Raw genomic sequence first — 20399 nt, 5'->3', positions numbered from 1 at the left:
TGCTGTTAGCGATGATCGTTGTAGCGAGTAATTAAGGTACTCGCTGAACGACGAGGTGGAGAGGCATTTATTTGCCCACATATGAAGATTGTAGACAACAGACAGAGTGAATATCTGGCAATTGCACGGCCCCGGCTCAAGCCTAGACCGGCAGTTCCTCGATACCTGGCCATGTCCACGTTCGCCCGAATCGTTCCGCAAAGTTCGGGCGCGGACGGGACCTGTGCCCGAGCAGTTCTTACCATGAGACAAATTCAACCAATCACAGCCATCGAGCGCTTCTTAGTCAACACGATTCCTAGTTCCATTTGCATGAGCTTCCGAGGGAAAGCAGTCCGGCCCTGGAGCGTCTTAAGCAACCGGTCTGCCGCTCTCGAGAATATCGTGACGGTTCAACTTCCTCTCCTCTTCTTCTCTCCACTCTGATACCTGAAACTTTTGAATAGCGAATTCACGTTGCACGAGAGCTTTCGTCTTGAACACACAAAGAGCTCCGCAAGAAAGAAAGCAAGACCACAGCAATACACATCTCCACTCCACCGTCACCATGACTTCGGATCAGACTCGCGTCAACAAGACTGCCCTGCACCCGGGTGGTGTTGCGTATGTTCAAGCTCATCGCTGTGTTGGATGTTTGTCGTTCCGGCGAGCTGACCATTTTACTCCAGACCTCGTGCCGAGCACACTGAGCTCGAGGAGGAGCTCCACGACCGCGCCCACATTGACTACGACCGTGTCGCCATTGTAAGCCCAGCCGAGGCCGAGTTGCTTCGATCCACCTTGTGGACGACGGACATGGCTAACCTATTCTCCTTTTCCCCTCACAGATCGCCAACCCCTCCGTCGCCGCCCTCTACGAAGATGCATTGGTCTACGAGACGGGTTCCGCCATCACCTCGACCGGTGCTTTGTCCGCATACTCCGGAGCCAAGACTGGACGCTCACCTTCGGACAAGCGTATTGTGAAGGAGGAGGGTTCTGAGAGTGACATTTGGTGGGGACCTGTCAACAAGCCCATGACACCCGAGGTGAGTCTCTTCTGCCATTGCAGATGGGAGAAGCCCCTCTATCTTCACACACCGCTTGCATTGTCTTCACATCTCATCCTCTGGCCATTTTCTGGCACGCCGAGGTGAAACAGCTCTCACATGGAGCAGTCTGGATTGTTTCTTCTTCACGCGATTTTGGCGGGGCAAGCAAAGCGGGCGGAACGTCATTCCCCCCTCGCATTAGCCGAGCCCGAACCCGAGACCCGAGACGGAGCTCGTACCCCACATATTCCACGCGCAGATGCCCCGCAGTCGGGTCCGATCGGGCTTTCGACTTCACCCATCCCTGCAATTGTCACATGCCAAAAAGAACAATGAGGGAAATATCGCTGACACTCCATCTCCTCATCTCTAGGTCTGGCACATCAACCGCGAGCGCGCCCTGGACTACCTCAACACCCGCAACCGTATCTATGTCATCGATGGCTTCGCCGGCTGGGACGAGCGCTACCGCATCAATGTCCGTGTGGTGTGCGCTCGTGCTTACCATGCTCTGTTCATGTACAACATGTTGATTCGCCCGTCGAGGAAAGAGTTGGAGCACTTTCACCCGGACTATGTCATCTACAACGCGGGTGCTTTCCCGGCTAACCGATACACTACGGGTATGACCTCGAACACATCCGTGTCGATCAACTTCCAGGAGAAGGAGATGGTTATTCTGGGTACTGAGTACGCTGGAGAGATGAAGAAGGGTGAGGAGATGCAATACCCGAATCAAAATATCCAGAAACTGACAACATCTCAGGAATCTTCACCGTCCTCTTCTACGAGATGCCCGTCAAGCACAACGTCCTCACCCTCCACTCCTCCGCCAACGAAGGCTCCAACGGCGACGTGACCGTCTTCTTCGGCCTCTCGGGAACCGGCAAGACCACCCTCTCCGCGGACCCCAAGCGCGCCTTGATCGGCGACGACGAGCACTGCTGGTCCGACAAGGGCGTCTTCAACATCGAAGGCGGCTGCTACGCCAAGTGCATCGGCCTCTCCGCCGAGACGGAACCCGACATTTTCAACGCCATCAAGTTCGGCTCTATCCTTGAAAACGTCGTGTTCGACCCAGAGACTCGTACCGTCGACTACAATGACACCACCTTGACGGAGAACACCCGCTGCGCGTACCCGATTGAGTACATTGAGAACACCAAGATCCCTTGCCTCTCCACCTCCCACCCCACCAACATCGTCCTCCTCACCTGCGACGCCCGCGGTGTCCTGCCTCCCATCTCGAAGCTCGACTCTGCGCAGACCATGTTCCACTTCATCTCCGGTTACACCTCCAAGATGGCGGGTACCGAGCAGGGCGTCACCGAGCCTCAAGCGACCTTCTCGTCGTGTTTCGCGCAGCCCTTCTTGGCGCTGCACCCGATGAGGTACGCAAAGATGTTGGCCGAGAAGATGTCGCAGCACAACACCAATGCGTGGTTGTTGAACACCGGCTGGACGGGTGCGGGTGCGGCTACTGGTGGAAAGAGGTGTCCGTTGAAGTACACGAGGGCGATTTTGGATGCTGTTCACAGTGGTGAGCTGGCGAAGGCGGAGTACGAGACGTACACGACTTTCAACCTGCAGGTGCCCAAGTCTTGCCCGAATGTTCCGGATGAGCTCCTTAACCCGGAGAAGAGCTGGACTGGAACCGCGGACTTCAAGGAAGAAGTTACCAAGCTTGCGGAGCTGTTCAATGAGAATTTCAAGAAGTATAGCTCGGAAGCTACTGAGGAGGTTATTAAGGCTGGACCTCAGGTATAGAGGGAGAAGAGCATGTGATGTACAGGGAAGAAAGAAGAAGAAGAAGAAGAAGAGAAGATATGTTGGGAAAGACAAGATGGGAGTTGAGCGTTTTTGCACATATGTACTTTTTGGAAAGAATGCAAGGAATGACATTGAAGATATGCCCCTTTTCCTTCCTCAATCTTCCTGTCTCTCATCTTATTCTCCACGGCCGTCTCGCCATCTGACTTGTTCACTCTCTTGTTGACATGTGATACTGCGCTCCGCCTGCAACATGTAACAAACGGACTCCTTGGCGCACTTCACTTCATTCGTTGTCATTTGAGATTTCATTTTCTTCTTCTTTCTCGAACCACACCCTCTCCGGACAAGTCGTTCCCTGCCAACATCTCATCCAGCAAGCGACACATTCAGGCATGGCAGACAATCCCTCCGAGCAAACGACAGCCGACTTGCTCCGCGAAGCAGCGATCCAAATCGACAATCTCAGAGAACACAACACACAGCTGGAAGCGGCAAAAACCCTCCTCACCGAAGCCCTCGGCGCCGAAAAAATCGCCCTCGCCTTATCCCAACGATCAGCAAACACTCTCCACGAAGCGATGATCAGACACAACATGAGTGCCCAAAAATGGGAACAGGCCATGACCACATCGACTCAGCTCGCCACCAAAAGCACACTTCTGGACAGACTCGGCGATACGATGCTGGACTCCCCCCTGTTGGCGGTGGGATTTGCGGAGAAGGGCGATGTTTTGAACAATGAGCTTGCGAATGCGGAGAATGACGACATTGCGGCGTATGTTGACTCTGTCTCTGCAGAGAAGCGGGCCGCGAGAGAATCGGGCAAGGAAGAGGGGAAGAAGCCGCTGCGGGAGGACGATGACTTCGTGAGGATGGCGGAGTTGAGCGGAGCTCTGAGGCTGCGCGCTCAGGACGTCGAAGAGATCGAGAGGATGAATGCGAACATTGCGAAGCTCTCCAACGACGATGCAGGGCGGCGCTTTGATGAAGTCATGAAGAAGTTGGGGACTTGAGATGCAGATTCCACGCGGCTCGACGGACTGGCTCTGGGGTATTACCCTCAAATCGGAGTTCGGTCGGTCATGGGCCCTGCTGGGGCAGGGAAGTCTTCTATGGTGAATGCAGTTTTGAGTGGTTGTGATGGTAACCTGCGCGGCGGCGAAAAAGAAGCTCAGGAGCAGACGGAGCGGCTCGATAGCGATGGGACGGGATCCTTGGAAGGTGAGCAGGAGTAGCATGGGATGGAATACGCCGTTGTGGTGCGGAAGATGAGAGGTACGATGCATGAGCTTGATGGCTCCGTTGAGTCGAATGACGACTCTCGCAATCATGCTGCTCATGGCGCTCTGAGCTGGAGAAGCAGTCGGATCATGCTGCCACTTCTGCTCTTCACGATCAGCTGGGCAAGGATGCACACTGGCGATACGAGTGGCGCACAAGGGAGAATCTCGGACAGGGAAGCAGAACGAATGGTCACTAAGGGAAAGCTCGATGCTTGCCGACTTTCATTCACCTTTACTCCGCTAGTGTACCAGTAAGTTGGTGCTGGTCTATCCTTAACATTTTCCTTGTTCTTTCAATTCACGTCCTTCTCCATCGATCGAAATTCACCCGCGGCAATTCACTTTTGACATTTCACCAGGGCGCTCACGTATACTGGAAACTCTTCCCTTATTTAGTACCCCTTACCCTCCGCGCTGGTCTTTCCTTTCTCTTCTTCACACACCAAACCGAAATCTCCACCATTCTTCATTCACCATCTATCAACATTCCCGATCGAAGATGGCGACCAACCCATCCGAGCAAACGACCGCCAGCCTACTCCGTGAAGCGGCAGAGAAGCTCGGGGCAATGAGCACAAACCAAACACCCGCGGCCACGCATCTGGTTTACTGTGCTGTCGAAGCAGAGAAACGCGCCTTCGATCTTATGGAACACTCCGCGCTAATCATACAGAACGCTCTGAACAAGACCAACATCAGCCCGCAGGAACTCGACCAAGCCAAAGAAGAGTCCAACAAGCTCATTACCAAAGCCAGACTTGCGCACGAATTGTCCAGCACCTTGCTCGACATCCCCTCATGTGACGAATGGTGTTCAGGAAACGAGAATCTTCACGAGAGACGTTGCGGACATGGATGTCGAAGTGCTCCAGGAAATCGTGGGGGGTTTCACCGACATGAACGCAGCGGTCAGGGATTCGATTGAAGATGGCACTCATGTATTGGCTCGCCAAGTGCAGATTGCTACGGCGCAAGCGTTGGGCAAGGCTTTAAAGCTGCGCGCGGAGCAGATTGAGGCTCAAGGTCAGGGGAGTGAGACTCAAGAGAACACTCATTGAGAGGCGAAGCAAGTGCGTCGCCGTGTTGAGGACGGAGAAGTGCTACTGAATGATCTGAATGATTCTACTGATGAAGATTGGAAGTTGAAGCTGAAAAGTTGAGCGATTGCATTGACGCATTGAGGAGGATGAGGAGAAGATGAGCGGTTTTCATGGGTCTATCAAAAAGGGATAGAAGGATCTCATTCGAGCGGAGATGACCATGTCACGGAGTACAGCGCTGCTCCGTTTGAGATCACGACTGGAAAGGGACAGCGTAGACACGATGAGTGTGGACACGAGAGGATTCAGTACAGATTGAGCCGAAGAGAACTTGCAGGAAACGTAGCACATGCCGTCTCAAACGTCAACGCAAAGACAGTCTGCTCAATGCGAATCAATTCCTTTCCACATTACCGTATCATGCAGATGGGCTCACTGCATTTGCTCGTAGCCTCTGCTTTTCAGGCTTCCATCCATTTTTCACTTCACTTCACTTCACCTCAACTTCAACTTCACTTCCTCATCCTCGAACGCTCGGCCATCATCTTCACCACTCAACACATCAAGACAAGTGCATCGTCCATCAGCAACAACTTCACTACCACCATCGAACTTCGACAGTCAACCATACAAACATGTCCGATTCCGAGCAGACCACGGCCCAGCTGCTCCGCGAAGCCGCAGAGCAGATCCGCACGCTCCAAGCGCACATTGAGCACATCGAATCTGATGGTTCCGCTGACCTCGCGAAGCTGAGCCTTATGATCCAAGGCGAGCAATCTGCCTTCGGCTACATGGTTCGCGCCTTCAACATCGCCGTCACTGCTACAACGGAGACAAACAGCATCATTTTCGGAGAGTTGATGCGCGCGCTTGGCAAAGCCACTCGAGGCAGTCAGATGCACGAATTGATCGGCGCGGTCATTGCGTCACCCCGTATGCCTTTCAAAGCTGTCGTTGAGGGGACTTCTGTCGGGCTGTCAGATACGGACTCTGGGCAGGCGGTGATCGTTGACGGGTTGCCGGTAGACCTCGACGCTCTGACCGCGAATCTCAACCAGAACAACAAGGAAATGGCGGGGGAGGCGCTGGAGGCCGATACCCTGGGTCAGCAGACCAAGGAAGCTGAGAAGAAGGAAGTGGACTCTCTGGTGGAGGCTCTGGCAGTTCGTGCTAATAGCTTGGACGACACCGAGAAGCAAGCAGGAGCGGCCACGGAAGATCTTCAGGGGAAGTGACGGGAGCTTCGAAAGGCAAATAGGAATCGCGGAAGTCAGCGCAGGAGCAAGATGGAAGTGGTAAGGAGGTTTGGCATGCGGAACCGTCGCGGCGAATCGGGATGCAGACGCATAGCCAGATGGTACGGGAAGCGCGTGGTTTGCGGCATGGTTTGGGAAAGCATCGGTAGCATCGTCGTAGCATGAGGGTTTCGTGCGCAGAAACGATACCTGCAGCCAATTTTCCACGCTGCATGTCTCAGTCCAAGCTCGGGTGTAGGTGAATGGCAATCGGAAGATCGACCAAGTGAAGCGCTCGTCTCGTCTCTTCTCCCGCTGTGTCTCGATCCTTGACTTACAATCCACGTAACCTCACCCGATCTCCTTAATCCAGCTCCCATCAGTCTTCTCCTCTCCGCTCGCCTCATCCACGTACCACCTACCTTCAACGCACCTACCTCCCCTCCTCCCCTCGCCCAAGCATCCGCCCAATCTGTCAACACTCACATTCCGCAATGTCGAACACCACACAGAACAACCATCCCACCCCCAACCCCACCCAACCCACCATCTTCACCGCCAAAGCCGCCGAATGCTCAGCCTCCTCCCTATCCTGTCGACGCGCCGCACGCGCTCTTCTGCGCCCAGCAATATCAGCCGCGGAAAACAACCTCATCGGCCCGTCAGAACTCAGACACGCCCGAGTCCATGCCGCCGTGCTCATCCGTATCGGGCAGGTGCTCGACGCGATGAGCAAAGTTCTGCAAAAGGAGGGGTCCGATCCGCTGAAATTGAATCTGGTCCGTGTTGATGTTAGTGGGAGCGCGAGTTGGACGTTTGAGCAGGCGCGGGAGTTTGTTAAAATCTTGAGGGCAGCGGACGAGGTGCTGGATCAGGGACCAAGTGTGCGGATAGACGGAGAAGAAGAGGAAGTGGCGGGTCAGATCACGTTCGATCTTGTCTTGCGTGGTGCTAGGCCAGGGTCCAACGGTCCATGAACTGGAAAACAGCGAGGCTCGCGCCAGTGCAGAGCAGGTCGAGAGTGGCCAGAGAGAAAACCAGGTATGCAGAAGATTGACCGAAGCGAAAGACCAGTGGGAGAAAGGTCCGCGAGTCCTGGTCTTTCGTGGGAAAAGTGCACACGGCCATCATAGATGAGGAGGATCGTCTTGAGTACTTCATTCTCCGTACCGGACAGAGGGTGCTGGAAAGAAGCAGAACGATCAGACTGAACACCAGCGGGATGGGAAGTGAAAAGGAGCGATAGCAATCACGGCCCGCGAGTCCGCCGTCCAGCTAGTGATGAACCACGCAGTGGTTCTCCAAAGCGAAGAGTGAGACGGATGGCGATCAGGATGGTCCGCAGGCTTTTGCCCAAAGCTTCGTTCTATCACATTCTAATCAATAGCGCCCATAAATGCCACACAAAAGGGAAGAAAGTAAAGAAGGTGTCCTCTTACACTTCCCGCTTAGAAAACTCCACTTGCCATGCCTCCAACCAAACGCCATCCCATCAAATGTCCATGTCGGAGGGATCCCACAAAAGCGAAAAGAGAACCCAACGCCACGCTCAAAACTCCAAACAAATGCCACCCAAGCCGAAACACATCATCACCCGTTCAAAACCTTGGTCTTCATCCACTCGCTCGTCCCAACGCCCAGATTCAGCCCATTCCGCGCCCACCACTTCCTCACCTCCATTCCCCTGAGTCCCTCGTCTCCGTCCTCCAATGCCTCCTCCACATCGCAAGTCTTGTACTCCACTTTCAGTCCCGATCGTCGCCACCACTCGAGAACACTCACGTTGCCAGATTTTGTGGCGCCGACTAAGACCTGGTTGTCGAAGATCATCTTGCTGCCTTTCGCTTCGTGCCACGCTGATAAGATGTCGACGTGTCCGTGGGTAGAAGCCAATTTGGCGACGGTTTCTTCATGTGGAAAGGCGATGCCGGAGGATAACCACCAGCGCACGACATCCGTGTGGCCGTTTTGAGTGGCGTAGCAGATAGACTTGCCGGGCTTCAGGCGAACTTTGGACGAGTCGGCGACGGTGGACTTGGAGTCATCGTGCGAGGTGGATTGAGATCTCCACCATTCTAGGACCGCAATGTGGCCCTGCGAGGAAGCCTGTTCGAGAGCGGCTTCCGTAAATTTCAGTGGCAAGCCGGAGTGTTGCCACCATTCGAGGACGTGCACAAACCCCGCTCGGGAAGCGCCATCGAGAGCTTCGACGTTGTACTCTTTTGTGAGAAAAGAGGGCGAGGTCCGCCAGAACTCGAGGATTTCCGTCGCGCCGAAGATGGAGGAGGCTTTATCTGGGAGGAAAGTGTGGCCGAAGGTGGCCCAGAAGAGATCTTTGTGCGCGGCTTCGAGGTGAGCGAGGAGAGGTGTCATGGCGAAACGCATGATCAAGCGAATGCAGAGTTTGGAAAGCCAGCGTGGGACGGAGTGCGTAGCGATGAAGTGTTTGACGTCGGAGAGCTGGCCGCGGAGGATGGTGAGTTCAAGAGCTTCCATGTAGTTCGAAGGACCTTGTGGTGTGACATGAGAAGCCCACTCGGAGGGTGGTGGGATATTGGTGAAGATGTGCAAGGTTTGTGCGAGCTCCCAGTCGTTAGTGTAGTCGAAGATCATGGTCCAGAGTTCGTCTGGAAGCCGACTTGTGGCACCGTTGCCAGTGTGAGAGAAGGCGTAGCGCTTGCTGGGTGACAACTCTAGCCCTGATCCAATATTCATCAAGTCCACCTGATTGCGAATGGCGTCCACCAGTTCACTTGTAGCCTCCCATGATACCAGCTTTTTTTCGTCCTTGACAAAATTCCACAGCATCGGCTGCAGCACTTGTACCCAATTCCACTTCCTACGAATCTTGGTGAGCTGCTTCTTCGTCATGGGATTCTCCCACATCGCAGACGACATGCCAGGGAGGAGGAGGATTTTCTTCGACACATCCCACCCACGCAGCAGTTCCAGCAAGAGATTATCCGTTTGTCCATGCAGCATTTTGGCGAGGTTGTTGGCGTCAATAGGAGCCAGCACGAGCAGATTCGCCCACTCGCACAGTTCTGCAGCCTCTTGCTCAATCTCGGCGACATCTCTCACACTGCACCGACGCGTAGCATTGGGCATGGTCAGACATGAAGATGAGGCGCGGATAAAGTCTTGCCCGCGGAAGGCGGTGTCGAGCACGGCGCGGACGGAGACATCGGGTAGCATGGCGATGCGCGGGAGGAGGTTTGAGATGATGCGGGAGTCGGCACAGCCGGTCGAGACGAAGACGATATTCATCTCGCGACTTTTGTGCATGTCGAAGCGCGGGAGCAGGTCGTCGGGCGGAGGCGGAGATTCTGCCATGGTGAAGTCGTGGCAGGCGGGTGGTGGCTGTTATGAGGTGTGCATAGGGAGTGAGGACATGCGGGGAGCAGCAATAGGGTCGCCTGCGTGTGAAGAAGGGAGTCGATGCAGGTGTGATGGTGCAACAGCAAGAAGTTCAAGCGTAAAGTCGGCTCAAGTAAGGTAAGAACAACGGCCAATAATGACGATAGGCCGATGGCACGCGGGCTAGTCAGCGACCTCGTATTGGCTCGCGAGGTTCCAAGGTCGGTAGGAGGTAGCAGAGGTCCTGGAAGTGGACATAGCTTAGTACATGGTAGATCAACGAGTTAAGGCAGTGCTCGTCGAGTATTACCACGGACATACACGACCATGTGTCACAGGATGTTAAGCTTAAAGGTGAACCTTCTGCTACAATCACCATTGTTCACATACTTTGGCCCCGAATGCAAATCGTGGCTGATCGGATGATAGAGTTTGAGATCGAGGCTGAACGGCGGAGTTCTGTCCGCCGACTCACATCCAATGGCACGAAACAGCATTGGTAATGATGATGAGTTCAACTTACCTTACTCGCTCATAGGAGGTCCATGTCCTTCTTTGTCCGCAAGGTGGAAATGATCCCGTTTCATTGCAGCAACGCTTGAATGGAAGCCATCAAGCCGTGCTCCTCTCCTATACGGTAGGTATCCGACTGTCCACGTATAGATGCATCCACTCCCTGCCAGATCCTGGTCAAGAAACGCCACTCCGTTCTCCACCGTTCGAATAATCCCAGCCAGTATCATCATATACGCCACGATGGATTCTCGGGGACACTCAGCCCTGTTCGAGGAAAAGTCGTGCTTTTTCGGTTAAGCATCTCCGCCGTCCACTCATGTCTTGTTGTCCGTTCAAATTCAGACTCTCTTCCCCTGCCTCTGATCTCGCTACGACCTCCGTTCCCTGTCCACTCTTCGTCATCCAGCATCTTCAAAACTGTGAGGGGAAGATTCACGAAGCCGACAGTGAGCCTAACCCTGTCCGCGGCCCTCTGATTGATCAACAACGCGTGGACATCACGCTCAATAAACGTGACATCGGTTTCTTCCCGTCGCCTGTCTTGCATAAATGTCGTAGCGTCAACCTTATTCCGGCTCTTGGGTGTCCACTGCACGCCGCTTTCGTCTACCGCTCCATCGCACGCCTCTCCGACCCTACACCCCATATTCTTACACGCCGCCGAATACCTGTCCGCTGGGTCTCGATCAGTCCCCTCCCGATCCACGTGCACCCACGCTCCTTCGAGGTTCCTCCACCGCAGTTGCCTCCGAGCTTCACTCCGTCGATCGCGCCATCTCCGCATCAACATCACCGAGTGTATCGTCGCCTTCACTACCCGACCGAGCACGACGCACCACCGGGCACGCCTGATAACAGGAGGAAAGAGTGGGATTTGATGCATACGACGCGATCTTGCAGTACTTGGTGACGAGTATACGGCTTTTAGGTCGTCAATCGAATCTCCCGCGAGTCACTCGGGAGGGAGCAAACATCTCGCAAAAGGAGCACACCCGACGATAGTGTACCGACCCTCGGTGTCAATGGGAGCGTATTAGCCGCAATCCCATCTCGTGTGCATTCACCGAAGGAATCCGCTTACGGCATCTCCTTCGCCACATCGAACATGTCGGAGCAGGAGCGCTCCGACCACAAGGACATCGACCCGAGCAGCGATGTCGCCGCACCTGAGGATCAGTCGCCTACCCGTGTCAGGCCAAATTTGGTGCAAGAGCCCTTTCAGGGTTTCAATCAAGACAACAGGAGCCGGCCAGCACCCATCTCCACGGACGGACAGCTCAGTCCCGAGGCTGTCGATCGAGTATACCCTATCAGATCTGTCGTTTCAATGGATCCTAATCCTACGCCTGGCGCGAGGGGTGAGCGACACGAGTACTTTGGTTCCGCCAGCAACGCCCGTCGCATGTCAACGAACGCCGGGATTGAGCATGCGACTACACCTGGACGAACGAGACAGAGCAGTGCGGATCGAATAGCCTCGCCGCGAACGTCGGGAGATCATCCACGATCGCAACGGACCGACAGACAGGCCAGTACGTCCACGACTGCGTCTATGCCCCGTACTCCCCAACCACCCACACCAGCGGGAACGCGACAACAGCCACACGTCTTCAGCGACATGATGACCGGAGACGGTGGCAGCGATACCCAATCTCAGAAGTCTGGACAATCTCAGGCTCAGAGCGACAAACCGAGCGAAAGACCCGCCCCGATCCGATCGACATCCATTAAGAGTGGGACAACAAGTTTGGACGAGGTAGGCCCTCACGTCACCGCACGTTTCAAGCATGTTGTGTCAGAGGGTGGTCATGCTATCATCACAGGACGAGATGGAGATACACTGCAAAGATGCGAGGATGAGCCCATCCACATCCCCGGCGCCGTGCAGGGCTTCGGTCTTCTCATCGCGCTGGAAGAGCAGCAGGAAGGCAAGCTCATTGTGAGAGTGGTCAGTGAGAACTGCAAGCGGTTGATCGGATACTCTCCCATGCAACTGTTCGCTCTGGAGAGTTTTACAGACATTCTCTCCGAAGAACAAGCGGACAATCTTCTCGACCACGTGGACTTCATCCGGGATGAAGATGCGGATGTTGTCGTCAATGGCCCGGAGGTCTTTACCTTGTCCATTCGATCGCCTCAAAAGAAGAACCAGAAGTTCTGGTGTGCGATGCATATCAACGAAGCCAATCCCGATCTCGTCATTTGCGAATTCGAGCTGGAAGACGATCAGCTGAATCCACTGCAGGCGCCGAATGACTCTACACCCGAACCTCCAGAAGATACTCTCAACAGCCAGCCCACGGAAGAAGAGCTGGTGGAGAGCACGCACAATACCAGTAAGCCTTTGCGCGTGCTGAGGAGCGCTCGAAAGCGGAAGGGCGAGGCGGCGGCCATGGAAGTCTTCAACATCATGTCCCAAGTGCAGGAGCAATTGGCCGCGGCGCCAACTCTTGAATCGTTCCTCAAGATCTTGGTCGGCGTCATCAAAGAACTCACTGGTTTCCATCGTGTCATGATATACCAATTCGACCACAGCTGGAACGGCAGGGTCGTAACGGAACTGATTGATCCTCGGGCGACCAAGGATCTTTACAAAGGCCTCAATTTCCCAGCCTCGGATATTCCCAAGCAGGCTCGAGAACTCTACAAGGTGAACAAGGTCCGCATGCTGTACGATCGAGATCAGGAAACCGCACGTCTGGTTTGTCGAACAGTGGAGGATCTGGAAACGCCCTTGGATCTCACATACTCCTACCTACGAGCGATGTCGCCTATTCATCTGAAATACCTCGCGAACATGGCCGTGAGATCGTCCATGTCCATCTCGATCAACGCCTTCGACGAACTGTGGGGATTAATAGCATGTCACACTTACGGTCCAAGAGGCATGCGCGTATCCTTTCCCATCCGCAAGATGTGCCGTCTTGTTGGCGACTCGGCATCACGAAACATTGAACGACTGTCATACGCATCACGATTGCAGGCGAGGAAGCTCATCAACACCGTGCCGACCCAAGCCAACCCTTCCGGCTACATCATAGCTTCTTCAGAGGATCTTCTCAAGCTCTTTGACGCCGACTTCGGCCTCCTATCTATTCACGGCGAGACCAAAATCATGGGTAACGTCGAACACACCCAAGAAGCTCTTGCGATGCTCGAATATCTCCGAATGCGTTGCATCACGAATGTCATGACTTCGCAGGACATTGCGGGTGATTTCCCTGACCTTCGCTATACACCTGGATTCACCGAGATTGCTGGCCTGTTGCTCGTGCCGCTGTCTGCGGGCGGGCAAGACTTCATTGTGTTCTTCCGCAGAGGCCAGCTGAGAGAGGTGAAATGGGCCGGCAACCCTTACGAAAAGTTCATCAAAGAGGGTACGGAGGGATACCTCGAACCGAGGAAAAGTTTCAAGACATGGAGTGAGACGGTCGTGGGCAAGTGTCGCGAATGGTCCGAGGAAGAGATCGAAACTGCAGCTGTACTGTGTCTGGTATACGGCAAATTCATCGAAGTCTGGAGGCAGAAAGAGGCCGCGCTACAGAACAGCCAGCTTACCAAGCTGCTGCTGGCCAATTCTGCGCATGAGGTCAGAACACCTCTCAACGCCATCATCAACTATCTGGAAATCGCAATGGAGGGCAGTCTGGACCAAGAGACGAGAGACAACCTCACCAAGTCTCACTCGGCATCCAAGTCGTTGATTTACGTCATCAACGATCTCCTCGATCTCACCAAGACCGAGGAGGGCGGCGAGCTTGTCAAAGATGAGGTCTTTGATCTCGGAGCGACATTGTTCGAAGCCACAGACATGTTCAAAGGTGATGCGAGAAGGAAGAACATCACATACAACGTCCAAGATCTGTCGGGTCTGACCTCGCCGGTCATCGGTGACCAGAGGAGGGTTAGGCAGGCTATCAGCAATGTTACCGCCAACGCCATCCAAAACACCGTCGAGGGAGGAGTGACCATTGAGATGTATGTCGCATCTCGAGAGTCTCCTGAACATGTTGATGTGGAAATCAGCGTCGCCGACACGGGATGTGGCATGAACTCCAAGAAGCTGGATGCTCTCTTCCGCGATCTTGAGCAGGTGCAGATGTCGTCCGACCAGCTTCTGACGGCGGCTGATCCGGACTCCAAGAGCCTTAGATCCGAAGACAGCAAGTCGGGAGAAGGTCGGACGCTCGGTCTTGGCCTCGCAGTCGTGGCAAGAATCATCCGCAACATGAATGGGCAGCTACGCCTCAAATCTGAAGAAGGCAAGGGCTCTCGCTTCGTGATACAATTTCCCTTCGACCTTCCTGAACCTGAAGAAGGGCAGAAACGAATCGATGAAGGCACTTCTTCTGTGGGCTCCGCTACTCCCATGAATGAGCAAACCTCTTCCCTCAACACCTCAGGCCAAGGGTGCGGCTCCGGATCCGGCTCCTCTGCTACGGCCACCGTCACGACACCTCCCACGGGCGACACTGAAGGCATGATGACGCTCATCGAACGCAGCTCCAGCGGAACGTTACCTGCTCGCCGCAACTCCGCCGAAGTCCAAGGCGGCGGCGCGAGCACTGGTCTCTCTCGCAAGTCCAGCAGAGACTCGTTCCAGAGTAAGAAGAGTCTGAACAGCATGCTCTCCGCCCGCAGCGCCATGTCAAAATCGTCCAACCGCAGCGCCATATCCGAAGCCGACCGCCTTATCGAGGCGATCCAGGAACCACATCGCGTGGAAGGCTGGCAGGATGGATCTGTGCATCGATCCACTAGTCGTGGAAACACCATGTCTGCCCGTCCAATGTTGAGCAAGCGCCATAGCACAGCAGGCAGCGGCGGCAACTCAATCACCTCCCCACTGAAACACCGGCCGAGGAGTATTGAAGTCGCACCCGTGCCGGACCACATGCGCAGTCAAAAATTGGCCACTACGAGCCGCCCTTCCTCGTCGCCAAGCAAACCCGGCGAGTCCATGGTCACTGACCAAGGCACACCGGTCCGATCTATCAGGATACCCGACCATGCAGGCCTGGATTCTCCCAAAGACGACGGCTTTCGCTCACCTGCTGCCCACGAACGCGCTCTGCTGTCCACAACCTTGTTGGAAGAACCGCCATCGGCTAATGCATCTTCCAAGGACGGTGAAAGTCCGCGACTGGACACGCATCACATGCGTGTTCTGGTGGCGGAAGACGATCCTGTCAATAGTCGCATAATGAAGAAGAGGCTAGAGAAACTGGGGCATGAGGTCGTGTTGACGGTTAATGGTGAGGAGTGTAGCAGCATGTACTGTGATAATCCGGGACAGTTTGATATTGTCCTGATGGATATGCAGGTGAGTCTTGACCATCATCCAATTTCAAACTCCATGGCATACTAACATCGAATTCTCAGATGCCAATCGTCGATGGCCTCACCTCCGGCAAAATGATCCGCTCCTTCGAAACAACCCACCCGACCCCCTCCCCCACACCCGTCCTCTCCCCCCGCGCCGCACTCAACGGCCGCGTCCCCATCATCGCCGTCTCCGCCTCCCTCGAAGAACGCAACCTCCAAACTTACATCCGCACCGGCTTCGACGGCTGGATCCTCAAACCCATCTCCTTCCCTCGCTTATCCGAAATCATGGAAGGCATCGTCGACCCGCAAGTCCGGAGGGAAAATCTGTATCGTGCGGGAGGATGGGAACGAGGAGGATGGTTCGAGGAAGGGAAGAAGGCGGAGGAGAGGAGAGAGGATGTGGTGGGGGAAAAGGTGGATTTGAAGCCGAGTGAACGCCCGCCGGTGAGCAAGCCGAGTGAGGGTGTGAAAATTGCGGCTGTTAGTGATGGTCCGGAGGGGAAGGAGGAACATGTGAGTACGCAGAGTCGGGAGCAGGAGAGGTTGTTGGCTGTGCAGAAGGAGGGGAGAGAGGAGGGGGGTGGGAAGGAGGGGTGAAGAGGCTGATGGGATCAGAAGGATTTGGACCTGGAATCACCACGACTCGAGAGGATCGCATTGCATGAAACGGGTGGACGGGTAGCAGGAACAGCAACTCTCCAGTTGAGAGACCGCCACAGAGAAAAAGGCAGCAGCATCATCATGGCTTACAGTAGCCCTGGAGGAGGAATTTGGGAAAGTCAAGCATTCGACTTTTGCGATTGGAAATGGGCATGGAAAGGATATGGATAACTCCCTGGGATTTTGTACAGATGCATTGAACGAATGAATGGATAGAGAAAGGATGATGAGGATAGAGAGGGCCAAGCAGGACTGAAAGATTGCCGGACCGCGGCGCTGTACGTCGTGTGTGGTCTGGACAGAACAGAACTATAGTGTGTTCATTGTGGTGGTGATACAGTACAGAGACTGCTGCATGGAGAGATGGAGTGGGTGGAATGAATGACATATAACCTTGATGGTTGATGGAGTTGTATCGTCTACTTTCCCTCTCACGATGTGACATCTCGTCTGCACCAGCCCTTCCAGCGTCTGCTCACCTTCCCTTGTCCCTCTTCCGATTCACGAACCTCCCCATGAACTCCCTCGGCTCCGATCCTCCATCCTCCCACATCCGTCCGTACGCCTCAATTCCCATCTCCACCGCTTCTTCCACTCCGCCCGCCTGTTCCCAGCCTCGACATAATTTCTTCTGCGCCCGAATGGCGGCTGGTCCCATCTGGACTAATCGATCCGTCCACTCCTTCACCGCCACATCCAACTCCATCTCCCCACCGTCAACGACCTCCTCTACTAATCCCCACCGCTCCGCTTCCTTCGCATCGATCGTTTCAGCGAGATATACCAACCGTCTCGTTCGTCCCGTTCCGATCAAGCCAGGGAGAAGAGCAGCTTCCACGACGGAGGGGATACCCACCGCGACTTCCGGCATACCGAATGTGCTGATCTCACTTGCGATACGTAAGTCACATGAAGCAGCGAGTTCCAAGCCCGCGCCGAGACAGAGGCCGTGGATGCGCGCGATGACCGGGACGGGAAAAGTGCGGATCGCGGCGCAGGTGTCGTGGATGTTGCGGATGAACGTTTGAGCGGAGGCAGGGGTGGTGAGGGCGTGCATTTCGGAGATGTCTGCGCCGCCGATGAAGGATGGGGGTTTGGATTGAGGTGTTGGAGAGGAGGTGAGGATTAGGCAGCGGAGAGTGGGGTGGGAGGAAAGGGAGCGGAGAGCGGAGATTAGAGCGTGGAGGAGAGGGGAGGTGAGGATGTTGAGTTTGAGGGGGTTGGAGAGGGTGATTGTTGCGATGTGGTTGTTTGGGGTTGGTTCGGTGACGGTGTGGGATATGCCGACGGGCGGGAGGGTGGAGGTCGAGGACGAGCGGGTGGTGGTGGTGGCGCGGCATGGTGCTGAGGCGAGGTGTTCCGCTTGGCATGGTCTTTGCTGGCGAAGACTGTGGTTCATCGGACTTGTTGCTACCCAGGCTGTTCGAGTCCGTATCGATCCAGTCTGGCATCCATATTGGGAAGGTCGTGGATGCCGTGTGCGGCACCCAGCAGCGAGGCGTGGCCTAGACTTCGTCGTGCCCATCCGGCCGAGTTTCGCTGACCACATCTCGGATCGCGGGCAGGAATTGGCGGACCGGCGAGTCGGTGTCAGCAGTATTGCGGCTGTTGGTGGGTGTCAAAGAGGAGTGCTCTTCCAAACGGATCCATAGCGGCTGAAGTTCCAACCGGTTTTGGCTTGAAGGAGGCGTGGTCTCCCCGCAACGCGAACAAGCTTCAGACTCCAACGCCGCGCTGTGTGAGGCCCCACTCCACGCAAGCTATCGAACCCCGCATGTGAGATCAATGGGTCTGTTTAAAGGCGAAAAGAATACCGCGTAGCAGGTTTCCTGGTCTTCTTGCCTTCTCTTTCACTTCCTCTTGATCAACATAAACTCATTCGAACTTGCTAGAGATCCTCGAACCAAGCGCCGATTCCTAGGAACTCCTGCCAAACGACAACATGGGCGACAAGATGAAGGCTCTCCATTACGATGGCCCGTACAAGGTCAGCGTGAAGGAGATCGAGTTGCCAAAGATCCAGCATCCCGATGATGCCATTATAAAAGTCACGACCTCGTGTATTTGCGGCTCAGACTTGCACATGTACGAGGGGCGCACTGCGGCTGAAAGTGGCCTGGTGTTCGGGTAAGAAGCATTTGAGAGACATGCATTGCTTGTGGTCGAACGTGCTGACAGTTTTGCCTTACCAGACACGAGAACATGGGAATCATCACAGAAGTCGGCCCAGGTGTGATGCTGTTGAAGAAGGGTGATCGAATTGTTCTTCCATTCAACGTGGCAGACGGAAGATGCAGAAACTGCGAAGAAGGCAAGTACTTCGGGTGCTTGATGGCCTGTAGCTCGATTCGGGCCGTGTCAGTCTGAGCATGGCTGACCTTTCTCCTTGTGATAGGCAAAACCGCGTTCTGTACAGGTGTCAACCCTGGTTTCGCTGGAGGAGCCTACGGTTACGTGGCAATGGGACCGTACCAAGGTGGTCAAGCCCAATACCTCCGCGTGCCATTTGCAGACTTCAATGGCTTGAAGCTGCCTCCAGGGACCGAGCATGAGGCGGATTTTGCTTTGTTGGCAGACATCTTCCCAACTGGATGGCATGGACTGCAGCTCTCTGGTTTCCAGCCTGGTGAGAGCGTGGCTGTGTTTGGCGCTGGTCCCGTTGGTCTGAGTAAGTTGCATTGTAGTCTCGAGGAAGACTCGCGGCTGACAAGTCGCAGTGGCGGCATACTCTGCTGTGATTCGCGGTGCATCGAATGTCTACGTCGTCGACCAGGTCAAGGAGCGTCTTGATCAGGCTACCAAGATCGGCTGCACGCCCATCAACTTCTCCGAGTCAGACCCCGTGAAACAGATCATCGAAAAGAACGGAGGCATGGTCGATCGTGCGGTTGATGCTGTCGGATATCAAGCCGTAGATAAGAGCGGCAGCAAGGAGCAGCCGAACATTGTTCTTGATCAGCTGATCATGGTGACCCGCCCAACAGGAGGACTTGGAATTCCAGGTACGAGGATAGAAGTTGTTTGAATTGGACGATTTTGCTGACTGCTTCCAGGACTCTACGTTCCCTCCGATCCCGGTGCTCCTGACGAGCAGTCCGGCAAGGGCCAGATTCTCATCTCATTTGGCAAGCTCTTCGAGAAGGGTCTTTCTCTAGGTGAGTTGTGTGCACGAGATCCCTTCAATTCCATGTCTGACCATTCGCAGGTACCGGACAGTGCAATGTCAAGGCGTACAACCGATACTTGAGAGATTTGATCATCAGCGGACGTGCGAAGCCCAGCTTTGTAGTGACCCACGAACTCAGTCTCGAGGATGCTCCGATGGCGTACGAGAAGTTCGATAAGCGCATAGAAGGATACGCCAAGGTCTTGCTGCATCCAAACGGCCCTCTCGAGTAAAATTCGTTCGACGTGCTGTCGGCGAAGCTCGTAGATAGGAAGGATATCCAATTGGTGTTCAGAGGTCTTCGATCGTGGTCTGGCTGCGTAAGAACAGCTGCGGGTGTGTCGTTCGAACGCGTGGTTTCATCATGTGCGTTCTCAGTCGCGCCTTCTCTCACAAATCGTCCTCACCCTGCAGAATCCTCGCGCTCACGATCTTGAGCTCCTCTTCTGGCCTATCCTCAGCACCCGTCTTGACCAGTCCCATGCGCTGTACAATCCTCATCCCACTCTTGACCCGCCCAAAAATTGTATGCTTCCCATCCAACCAGGGCGTCGGCGCGAGCGTAATGAAAAACTGTGAGCCATTCGTATTCGGACCACTGTTGGCCATGGACAGAATTCCCGCGCCAGTATGCTTCAAATCCGACCTGATCTCGTCTTCAAATTTCTCGCCGAAGATGCTGCTGCCGCCGCGTCCTGTGCCGGACGGATCGCCGCCTTGAATCATGAAGTCCGAAATGATGCGGTGGAAGATTGTGCCATTGTAGTAGTTGCGACTTGCGAGGGTGCTGAAGTTTGTGCAGGTCTTCGGCGCGTGTTCGGTGTATAATTCGATGACGATGGAGCCCATGGAGGTCTCGAGGAGGACGTTTTGTGCCATGATCGGAAGGAGTCGTGGAAAGAGGTGAGGTTGAGATGGAGTGAGTGACCTTGTTGGAAGAAAGACAACCTTGATGAAGCATTGAACTTTTTGCAGCACGATGCGCATTTCTCAGTACATTCGCTCAC

General features: G+C 54.7%; 7 protein-coding genes across 7 annotated transcripts; 4 read left to right on the top strand and 3 right to left on the bottom strand.

The window, feature by feature from the left end:
* Window positions 1-396: 396 nt before the first annotated feature.
* Window positions 397-2935, top strand: PCK1 (phosphoenolpyruvate carboxykinase [ATP]; the record flags this gene model as incomplete). The annotated part of the gene is made up of 5 exons (XM_003852684.1): window positions 397-603; window positions 669-744; window positions 828-1028; window positions 1405-1744; window positions 1798-2935. 5 exons carry the CDS (start codon window positions 548-550, stop codon window positions 2796-2798), a joined length of 1674 nt encoding a protein of 557 aa, XP_003852732.1.
* Window positions 2936-5762: 2827 nt separating this feature from the next.
* Window positions 5763-6365, top strand: MYCGRDRAFT_93041 (uncharacterized protein; the record flags this gene model as incomplete). The annotated part of the gene is made up of 1 exon (XM_003852685.1): window positions 5763-6365. The coding sequence occupies one exon, from the start codon at window positions 5763-5765 to the stop codon at window positions 6363-6365; it is 603 nt and encodes a 200-aa protein (XP_003852733.1).
* A 1590-nt stretch (window positions 6366-7955) lies between these two features.
* MYCGRDRAFT_42063 (uncharacterized protein) lies at window positions 7956-9473 on the bottom strand (the record flags this gene model as incomplete). Its single annotated transcript, XM_003852038.1, has 1 exon — window positions 7956-9473. One exon carries the CDS (start codon window positions 9471-9473, stop codon window positions 7956-7958), a length of 1518 nt encoding a protein of 505 aa, XP_003852086.1.
* A 1870-nt stretch (window positions 9474-11343) lies between these two features.
* Window positions 11344-16163, top strand: MYCGRDRAFT_41717 (phytochrome-like histidine kinase PHY1p; the record flags this gene model as incomplete). Its single annotated transcript, XM_003852686.1, has 4 exons — window positions 11344-11786; window positions 11880-14648; window positions 14748-15561; window positions 15621-16163. 4 exons carry the CDS (start codon window positions 11344-11346, stop codon window positions 16161-16163), a joined length of 4569 nt encoding a protein of 1522 aa, XP_003852734.1.
* Window positions 16164-16710: 547 nt separating this feature from the next.
* MYCGRDRAFT_16357 (uncharacterized protein) lies at window positions 16711-17469 on the bottom strand (the record flags this gene model as incomplete). The annotated part of the gene is made up of 1 exon (XM_003852037.1): window positions 16711-17469. A coding segment is annotated over one exon (759 nt), but the record flags the coding sequence as incomplete, so codon positions are not given.
* Window positions 17470-18095: 626 nt separating this feature from the next.
* Window positions 18096-19682, top strand: MYCGRDRAFT_104386 (uncharacterized protein; the record flags this gene model as incomplete). The annotated part of the gene is made up of 6 exons (XM_003852687.1): window positions 18096-18353; window positions 18419-18541; window positions 18626-18894; window positions 18944-19228; window positions 19280-19381; window positions 19432-19682. 6 exons carry the CDS (start codon window positions 18169-18171, stop codon window positions 19623-19625), a joined length of 1158 nt encoding a protein of 385 aa, XP_003852735.1.
* A 100-nt stretch (window positions 19683-19782) lies between these two features.
* On the bottom strand, window positions 19783-20271 carry MYCGRDRAFT_71809 (uncharacterized protein; the record flags this gene model as incomplete). The annotated part of the gene is made up of 1 exon (XM_003852036.1): window positions 19783-20271. The coding sequence occupies one exon, from the start codon at window positions 20269-20271 to the stop codon at window positions 19783-19785; it is 489 nt and encodes a 162-aa protein (XP_003852084.1).
* Window positions 20272-20399: the final 128 nt, after the last annotated feature.

The sequence above is a fragment of the Zymoseptoria tritici genome, chromosome 5, assembly GCF_000219625.1.
Source record: "Zymoseptoria tritici IPO323 chromosome 5, whole genome shotgun sequence".
Taxonomy (NCBI): Eukaryota; Fungi; Ascomycota; class Dothideomycetes; order Mycosphaerellales; family Mycosphaerellaceae; genus Zymoseptoria; species Zymoseptoria tritici.
Note: the sequence above shows the minus strand (reverse complement) of the source record. Positions and strands in the feature narration are given on the sequence as shown.